Source organism: Berghia stephanieae, chromosome 6, assembly GCF_034508935.2.
Source record: "Berghia stephanieae isolate SIO BIC M18660-M18661 chromosome 6, UCSD_Bste_1.3, whole genome shotgun sequence".
In the NCBI taxonomy this organism is placed as follows: domain Eukaryota; kingdom Metazoa; phylum Mollusca; class Gastropoda; order Nudibranchia; family Aeolidiidae; genus Berghia; species Berghia stephanieae.
Window position 1 is genome coordinate 23,791,594 of NC_088365.1, and position 10,179 is coordinate 23,801,772.

The 10,179-nt window shown below is 34.9% G+C and overlaps 1 protein-coding gene across 5 annotated transcripts in view; it reads left to right on the forward strand.

Annotated features, from left to right (window-relative positions):
• The window catches only part of LOC144974713 (uncharacterized), an 8,006-nt gene extending 6,861 nt beyond the window's left edge, over positions 1-1,145 (forward strand). For all 5 annotated transcript variants that reach the window (XM_078917878.1, XM_078917881.1, XM_078917879.1 and 2 more), the window contains one exon: positions 1-1,145. This exon is cut by the window's left edge and continues 1,329 nt beyond it. In XM_078917878.1, the coding sequence (XP_078774004.1) occupies positions 1-767 (767 nt within the window). In that variant the 3' untranslated portion in view covers positions 768-1,145.
• The last annotated feature ends 9,034 nt before the right edge of the window (positions 1,146-10,179 follow it).

Below are 10,179 nucleotides of genomic sequence, written 5' to 3' on the forward strand. Positions count from 1 at the left end.
ACAATGAAAAAGATCCAAACCATGCTATTCTGGATTCGAGTAGAAGATATTCTCTGCGTACACAGGAATCTGTAGCTCTTCCATTAGAAAATCTTGATACTGTTACTAATTGTTCTTTAACTTTACCTGGTTCAGAGCAAGGAGAGAGAGATGAAGATTTGTTAAGTTGTCGTAGCGACTTCTCTAATAAGACAAATAAACGGACAGAAAGGGGCTCGAGTCGAAACACTAACAACCATGGTCCAAAATCTAACAATGCCAACAGCGCAAACGTCACAACTGATTCAACATCAACCATGGAAAATATGTCAGATATCCACTGGTATCCGTGCAACCCTCAAAGTGAAAACAACGTATTTGAAACAGTCTCCAAAACGGACGGCGGAGTGCGCATGACGGCAATGCTGATCGTGTGCAAATTAGCCCAACACGACTGGCGTCTCTTGTCTTTACGGTGCTACGACGTGCAGACCGCAATGTTTCATGACGTAGAACACAGATTAGACCACTCACCGAGGTGGCAAAGAGATTCCCTCGAACACTGCGTTCGTTCTTTACTCTCCAAACTCCACAAATTTACAAGGCGCGGTAGTGGGAAGACCGGTCTACCCCATTTCAGCGTAAACGGTGTCAATCTTTGGTCTCACTGGGATCAGAAACAACTGCAACTGGCCCAGAGTGCATTGGGGAGATTGGCATCAACCGACACATCTTTGGTCAGCCTGATGTGTCGTGCTGGGGGAATCAGCGTAGAAGATTGGACTTAAAGACAGGTCAACCCGCCACCCTGTCCTTTAGCGTTACTGTCTGAAAAATCAATAGTTTTCATGTTCAAGCTCTACTTCTGAGACAATGTTTTCCTTCCTGATCCCTAGTGTTCATTCTAAATCTTGGAATATTATGTTTCTAACGATTCATCGTTCGTGAACTGTTTAAACAATTTACTTTGCTTAGTCCGAATTATGATGTGACAGCCAACCACTGACTTCTATGTTGTGCTATCTTTGACAAATTTCGAGGTCTCTTTTGGGTTTGAAACAGTGCATTGTCCTAAAATCGCCTCAAAACATTTTTTGGTTGTTGATGAGTTGTTGGTCCTTAATTTTTTTAAAAATAATCAATTAAAAAAAATATTTAAAAAAAAAGATTTCGTCTCATGTCTTGCGTAAAATGTTTCCTCACAATTTACATTCAATAATATTTGCACGGAGAGCGACGATTTTGAGAGTGATTAATTATTTTGATATAGTTGTGGATAGATAGCATAAAGGAGGCAGACAAAATTTGCCCCTACGCCTCCAGGAATGTTTTAATACTTTAGGAAATCCCGAGTCGTTTTGTTGCTTTGCAACACACTGGAGTCATTTAAACGCCAGGAAACATTTTTTTGTTTTTGTTTTTAAGGGTTTTACGGTGTTTGCAACACATTTAGGTCATACCAACGCCAGTAATAAGGAAGAAAAAGAAAATGAGATAGGAAAAAGTTACAATGAAAGCACCAAAGAAAAAGTAAGGCAAAGGGGAAACCGATTCATATAGGGATCCGATATAGATTCCCAGATCACACCATCAGTGAACTTACTTTGAGATCACCTAAATATCTCACCTTGACAAAAGCACAGGTCCCCACTTAGGGGAACACACTTTTTTGTTTGTTTGTTTGTTGCTTTAGGTCTCTTCCAACACAATTGAGGTTATATGAGAGACCGCTGAAACAAAAAAACAAGCAATCTAACAAAAATAGTACAAATGTAAATCAAAATCATAACCTAAAGATATCATAAGCTAAATTATAAATAAACCAAGAACAAACAGGCAGAAGATTTACAGAAAAAAAAATATCCCCTGTCAAAAATACAATCACAAACCAAAGAAGCAGGATAGGCTAGTAAAGAGAAGAAGAAACGACATCACTATCGGATCGTACACCCATGCGAACATCATAGGTATATGATTCAAGGGTGATGCTCCCATCCAACCACCCGCAGGGGAACACACTCAAATGTTTACAAATCATTTTTACGTAAAACTAACAATTTTATAATGCCTAGCAAATAGATGATTTACAAGAAAAAACATCATCTCCCAGAACTCGAACTATACATTCGACTGTCTCCCTCCAGTTAGAGCCGGGACAAAACCAAGTACGCATTCCAAGACAAAGACAGAAAGCGTTGTTGAAAAACAGATATCGGGGGATAGGAAACACAGTAAGTGCCTCCCTGCCCACAACGAGAGGTCAGGAACCCCACCCGGGAGAATTAAGATTTTAAAAAAGGAGAACAGGAGTAGACGATAGAAGAATTGTAATACTAAATATACATACTTAATCTGAGACAAAAAACAATCATCTCATTAGGCCTGGAGGAAGCCAACAGTCCCCAGCCCTGGGATAAAGAGGGGGGGGGGGGGTTAGGAAACCCAACAACCCTGCAGCTCGTGACGGCGGCATCTTGTGGGAATTCGTTCCAGAGGTGATATTATGGCAGAAGTGTAAGAAGGAAATATAAATGTGCAAACAGAGGGAACAGTTAGTTTAGTTTTTAAGAGTTTTACGGCGCTCGCAACACATAAGGTCGTATCAGCGTCAGTAAAGAGGAAGAAAACGGATGGTAATCAGTTCTATAATTACAATTAAAGCACATAAGAAAAGATAAGACAAAGAGGAATTGGTTAAAATAGGAAACAGATGTCTATTCCAAGAGCACACCATCAAAGTACTTATTTTGAGATCACCTAAAAGTCTCATCCAGACACAAGCAAAAATCCCACTAATGTTTGTTTGTTTTTAAAGGTTTTACGGCGCTTGCAACACATTTAGGTTATATCAGCGCCAGTAAAAAGGAAGAAAAAGGGATAGCAAAAAGTTCTAGAATTACAATTAAAGCACCCAAGAGAATGTAAGACAAAGGGGAGCTGGGAACAAATAGGGATCAGATGTAGATTCCAAGAGCATACCACCAATGTACTTAGTTTGAGGTCACCTAAAAGTCTCATCCGGACACAAGCACAAAATCCAACAAAGAGGAATACACTCAAATGCTTGCATTATAAATAACAAATATAAGAATACATAACAGAGAGATGATTTACAAGGAAAAAAATATCATCTCTCAAAACAATAATTATGCATTTGACTGTTTCCCTCCCAGCCAGGACTCCGACCAGGGCCAGGAAAAAAACAAGTAATCTTATTCTAAGACAAAGACAGAAAGCAAGTTGGAAAACAGATATAAGGGGATAGAAGACACAGTATGTACCTCCCTGTCCGCTATGGGAGGTCAAGATCCCCACCCAGAGAGATCCCACTAAGAGGAACACACTCAAATGTTTACAAATCATATGTTAAAAATGAAAAGAGTAACAGTACATAACAGAGAGATGATTTACGAAAAAAATATCATCTCCCAAAACTATAACTATATATTCGACTGTTTCCTTCTCAGCCAAGGACTCCGACCAAGGTCAGAACCAAGCAACCTCATTCCAAGACAAAGACAGAAAGCAATTGGAAAACAGATAAGAATAAGAGGGGATAGAAGACACAGCAAGTACCTACCTGCCCGCTATGGGAGGTAGGAAACAGAGGGAACAGATCTTTCCATAAGTTCAAACCCTCTGCATGAAATAAACTAAACATAACATCTCTATATGTTTTTTTTTTATTAAGGGGATCAATTTATTTTCTTAAAATTATATATTCAGCATCGTATTTACAAAATAATCAGGCAGCAAATTGCATTACACACCAACATTATATATTAATATTTTTAGTTTTTTTTTCTTCTCCGTCGTTGATTTTATATTACGCACTAATCATATTTTCCCAGCGATTCAATGTCATGAGCTAAAGGAAAAAGATGATAATTAATTAACATCATTGATCAAATTATGATATCGAGACATATTCAAAAATGGGCAAGTGAATCATTCCATAATTCAATAATTCTTAAAAATTCATATATGCCCCCCCCCCCCCCCCCCCCCCTCTTTTACCAGTTGTAATTGTCTTACTCGGCAAAGACATATTAAAAAATTTGGCCAGAAAACTTGTCCTTCAAATTTCAATAAATTTAAATTAAAAACCCCCATCTTGGTCAAAACATTCAAACCGGGAATTTCGCGACGTCCCAGGTTTGAGAGTATTTGCCAGGATGAAGGTCATTTAAATCGCTCGATATTTGAAGGACGAGTTTTCTGGCCAAATTTTCTTTAACGCGTGTCTTTCCAGAGTAAGGGAGTTAACTGCTGGTTCAAATGGCAACGCCAAGTTGCGATCAATCTACAAAGTCAGTGTTCCATGTGAACCAAATGAACAATCTACAGAGTCAGTGTTCCGTGTGAACCAAATGAACAATCTCCAAAGAAAAGAGGTCTGGCAGATTGACTGTTCTGTCAGGGATTCAAGACCCAATTTCAGAAGAGGAACATTTTGCGGAGAGCGCAAATATCAAGACTTAAAGAAAGTCGAAAAGAGCAGTTCTGACTAAAGACGAAAACTATTCTACTTGTATTGCTCTGAGTCTGAGATCTTCCCAAGTCCAATTTTACCGAAGACTAAAAACACAACATAAGATTTTGTTTTATTGTTTTTAAGGATTTTACGACGCTTGTAACACATTAAGGTCATATCAGCGCCAGTAAAAAGAAAGAAAATGGGATAGTAAAAAGTTCTAGAATTACAATTAAAGCATCCAAGAATAATGCAGACAAAGGGGAATTTGTTCAAATAGGGAACATAAGGTTATATAGAATCCAAGCACTGAAAAACGATTTTGGCAGAATTTTGTGGATCCTAAGAAGAAACCCACTCCTGTTTCTTTTTTATGTTATATATATATATATATATATATATATATATATATATATATATATATATATATATATATATATATATATATATATATATATATATATATATTTTTTTTTTTTTTTTTTCTTTTTTTTTTCAAATAGCTTTGTTTCGGTTCTCGGTTGTCGACAAATTGTCATAAATCGGGATATAGATATAGTCCACTTGTCCTTGAGGCGGACCAAACACAAACACAATGGTAAACATGGATGAGTCTTCCCACCCAAAAAGACCTTCAAGCTTCATACACAAGATCATCATCTGTATCAATATCGACTCTGGTAATGCTGGTTTAAGTAGATTTTCTACTGTGTGCTTTGCTGGTCGAAGCGAGATCTTTCAAATGCTTGATGTTGATGACAAAGTCTTTCTTAATAGAATTTTAAAAAATACTAAGGAGTTGCGCCTCAAATAGACATAACCTCCCCCCCTCCCAATAAAAAACTCCTAGTACCAAACCGATTTCATCAATCGATGCCTGCGTCGTGTTATTACGGTGAGATTTTAAAGAAGATTTTTTTTTGTATTTACATAAATAAATCTATTAAAAATTTAAGGAAAGTCTTGTGCGTTTGGAAAATTTCAAAGTTGTACAAAGTTCTTTTTCTGGGGTTAAGTTGTCTTTGAGGGCACACTGATCTTTAAAAAAAAAACAAAACAAAAAAACCCCAACATTATGATGAATTTAACGACTCGAAAAAAAACTTGGGGTTTATATAACAATCCCAAAATATATCTTTACGATGCATGAAGATTAAAATCTAGTATCTACAAATTTTATTAAAATGAGAGCTAAAAGTTAGTAATTTAAAGTGAAAAAAAAAACCCACCCCCAAACTACTTTAATAATTATATATAATTCACTTCCGTCAAACAGAGTAACTTTGCTTCTTTGGTTTCAGATCATTTCAAGTTTTTTCAACCTTTTTTTCGGTTATTTCCCTTGTTTAAAGATTCTATTCCTTGTCAAGGGAAATAAATAATCTTAGAGCCTACATAATAGGCACAGACAAACTTATAAAATAGCAGTAAGTCATTTCCATCAATTTAAAAAAATGTAATTAGCAGGTCAAATGGTAACAGTTACGATTTTATCATTTTATCGTGACAGTTGGCCACTATGATAGTATAGTATACAATCTATCGTGACAGTTGGCCACTATGATAGTATAGTAAACAATCTATCGTGACAGTTGGCCACTATGATAGTATAGTAAACAATCTATCGTGACAGTTGGCCACTATGATAGTATAGTAAACAATCTATCGTGACAGTTGGCCACTATGATAGTATAGTAAACAATCTATCGTGACAGTTGGCCACTATGATAGTATAGTACACAATTTAGATTTAGAGCTTTTCCTCTTCCTTCCTTAATTTGCTGGTTAAAAAATGCACAATCCTGGGACGTACAAGGGTCATTTCCAAGCCAATTTTTTTTCTTTCTTTTTAACATTTTTTTCTCCCAGATTGCCCAATCGGGACTGTTGAATTGATCAGACCAGTTGGCTGCTATGCAGATTGTAAAATAAAAATTCCAAATGAATAGAATATTATTGGAACAGCTTGAATGAAATCGATCAGAAAGCTGAGGTAGAACATTATTACACTAGGTACGGAAAACCCAAATTTAGATTTATAATTGTTGTCTTTAAGTTGCATTCAACAGGTAGAACTTTTTTTCCTGATTAAAATGGTATAAAAATTATTAAAATTGGTTAAAAATTAAAAAAGATATGTTATTTCGAAATTTGTAGAAAATCGCCAAAATTTGTCCTTCTTTGAAAGCAACCTTTTGTCCGTTTTCAAAATGCCGTATTTTCATAAATATTCAAACCAGACCTCTGTAACTTTCTAACAATACACATCTTTTTATAAACAATATGTGTATTTTTTTTCTGAGCTCAACTCTAAGTAAAATAGAAATAATTTGCCCCTAAAGTAGCTGACAAAGCCAAAATTGTCAATTTCAACGCAAAGTTACGAAATATCAGCGATTGTGCCCCTTGCCTGAGCCGGCATATGAGTGAAGTGAATACGGCAAATGTTGTAGTTGTAGTTTCGTTTTCAGTTGGCTGGTGAACGCAAAGCTATTAATCTTGCTTTCGTATACATCATTTTAAAGCTGAGATTTTAAACTTTCTTTTGATACCAGAATCGTCCAAATTTTCAGATTTTTCTCAATTTTTTTATCAATTTAAAGTTTTTAACTTGAAACTTCAACTTTTGAAAAAAATCATAAAAATGCGAATCTGGTATCGAATGAAAGCTTGTTCAATTTTCTTTCGGATGCAGCCATTGACGTTACTATTAATAGCGCTGACGCGACCAGCCGAGCGGAGAGAAAAGACAACCGTCAGTTACGGTGATCGAGTAGCGGAGCGCCGGTTCCAAAATCGAAGTTTACTCCTCTTCTTCAACTCAAAGCCATGAAATAACGGCAAATCATATGAAAAAAGCATGAACGTTTTTTTAAAGATGAAGATTTGAGATTTAATTTGATACCAAAAACGTTTTATTTGACGGACTGAAAATGAGAAAAAGAGAGAGACGATTTGAGTTAAAATTCTCGGTTTGCCAATAAAGCCATGACTCGATAAGAGGGTTTGCCATACCTAATTACACATGGCAACTCAATACACACCAAATAAAGAGGAATGAGGGGAAAAGAAAATTCATTAATAACTGCAAATAAAATACATAAGAATATAAGGCCAACAATTGATAGAGAACGACGTGCACGTAATTGCAGGTCTGGTTACCGAGTGCAATAATGCATATGCACGTACCTGATTAAACATTGTAGCACTGGACAATATTTTACGTTGGTTTAGAGTGTATTTCCATTTTACAATGAATCTATAACAATTTGGGTTTTCAGACCTGCAAATAAGTACAGGTCGATAGAGAACACAATACAATACATCATCAGTTTTGAGCAGGTCATGAAAAAGATGTGATAATAACGAGCAAAGAACACAGTAAACATTTTGGAGACAAGGTAACGCAATATGACTAGTCTTGAAATATCTTTTTTTAAAAAAATAATTATCGTCAAATCCACAAGTGATAAAAAACGTGTGATGTAAGTAAATCAAATCTCGTAATAATAATAATGCCCTTTTTCATCAAACTTTAAAATAACAGTATAGTAAGTTGAAAAAAAAACCTTCACCATGAATAATGCTTGAAAAAGATTAGAAGAAGGTAGCTCAGCAAACGTTTTATTTCTAAATAGGTAAAAGATTTACTGAACTTTCACGCAAAACCCATCTGCCAACCCTTATCTGAACAGTGAACTCCAGTAAAAAGATATTTCATATTTTTTCCATTCACCAGATGATTCAGAAATATACGGAGGTTTTTTAAGATATATACATTCCTTATATCAGAAAATCGGGAACCTTGTTTAAAGGACAAACACACAAAAGGTAGAATGACTGTTGAGTGAACATACTGTACAAAAAAAAATTTCCTCCACAAATTGTGTTAAATATTAACAGTGTTAGTAATATCTATGCTGTTATAAATAATCTAAAGAATTGAACCAGACAACAAATTGTTACACGCAAACGTACCTTGGAGAAAGATGATAAGTCCCCTTAGATAGTTATAATATCAAAGTTATCTCATAACAAAAAATATACAAATCTTTATATAACCTTGAATACAACTTGATTCCACACCCCAAATTTTAATCATTTCACACTTAGGATCCTACACACACAAATCATGGCAGATAATTTATTCATAGCTTGAATTTCTTCTCAGTTTTAGAGTTGTTAGAATGTTTTCTAAATATGTTACAGTGAATGACATAATCAGTCGGATGGTGACCTGGAATATTGTCAAGTTTAGTTAGACAGTCAGTTTTTATCCAAAATGAGTTCTTGTCCTAAATGATCAAATCAACCCTTTTTGTACATCTTCAGAAATATCAAAGCTTAATTTCACTTCTAAATATATTTTACAGCTAGTCAAGTTGAAAAATTATGGAATTTGAGAAAAGTTGCTGGATACCTTTTCCATACATCTGACCATAACTTCATGAAAAATCACTCGATTTACTTCTTTCAAAAATGACAATTAAAATGCTCTGGGGAGCATATTCTTTCAGAAAATGGAAAAAAATGCAAATCCAAAATTTTCACCTTGCGACTTATGATGTCATGCACTGACAAATATATCTACACCTTTTATAGTTTAGACTATAACATCACCTGTCACAATTATTGGGTGAAACATGAAGATTCTTTCATTTTCAACAGGAACGCATTTTGTTGCCAATATAGACCTGCTATAAGTGATAAACCTAAAATATCTTTATACGTGTACGATTGAGGAGAGTTATCTGAAAGAACGTATAGTGCTCAACAGTTTCTTGGAGTGAATTATTTATCTATTCATTCTCACCTCTTTTTTTTTTTTTTTTTGACATTTTCCAACAACATTGTTTCATCCAGAATTCCTGGAATCATCAGGCAGACACCTCTAAACGACCTCCCTGATGATTCCAGAATTATGGATGAAACAACGAAAAAAAAACGAGGTGAGAATAAATAAATTAAATAAATTTATATATGTATCTTTTTTCAAAATCCGAACTGGAAAAACAAAATTCATATCGAGTCAAAACGTATGATTTTTAGTCTTAAATAAGCAAAACAGTAAAATAATAAATAAATGTCTCGTGGATAGCAAATTATGAGAGATGACATCATAGACAAAAACATCTAAATTTTTAGGGTGTAGGAAATTATTTTGATTTGAAGCAATCAATAAATACCTCTGACTTAAATGAACCCTGAAAGGGAAAAAATAATTTGAAAAAAAATATTAATAATAATCGAGCAGTTATGAAATTATTAATAATATAATTTCGTCCCTGTATTTTATTAGCGCTGGCATTAGGTGATAGGAAAATGCAGTGAAAACGGTTTCCAGATTTCTCACCAGTGTAGAATGTCAAAACAAAGGAATGTTACTCTTAGGGGCACAGGAAGTTTAAGGATTAGGGTGGAGAAGGAAAACAATAATCATATTTGTGCTCTCTCTATATATCTTTCGCTGCCCCCCCCCCCTCTCTCTCTCTCTCTCTCTCTCTCTCTCTCTCTCCCTCTCTCTCTCTCTCTCTCTCATATCTCTCTCGAATGATATAAAGAAATAAACATAAAATGCAGCAGCCAAGAGAGTAATGGCCAAGAGCAGAAAAGAAATAAACAACAACAACAACAACAACAACAACAACAACATAAATTTCAAATATCCTTATTTTTTTGGATGAATAAATTATATATTATTATTATTTCCAATCACAAAATGTTCC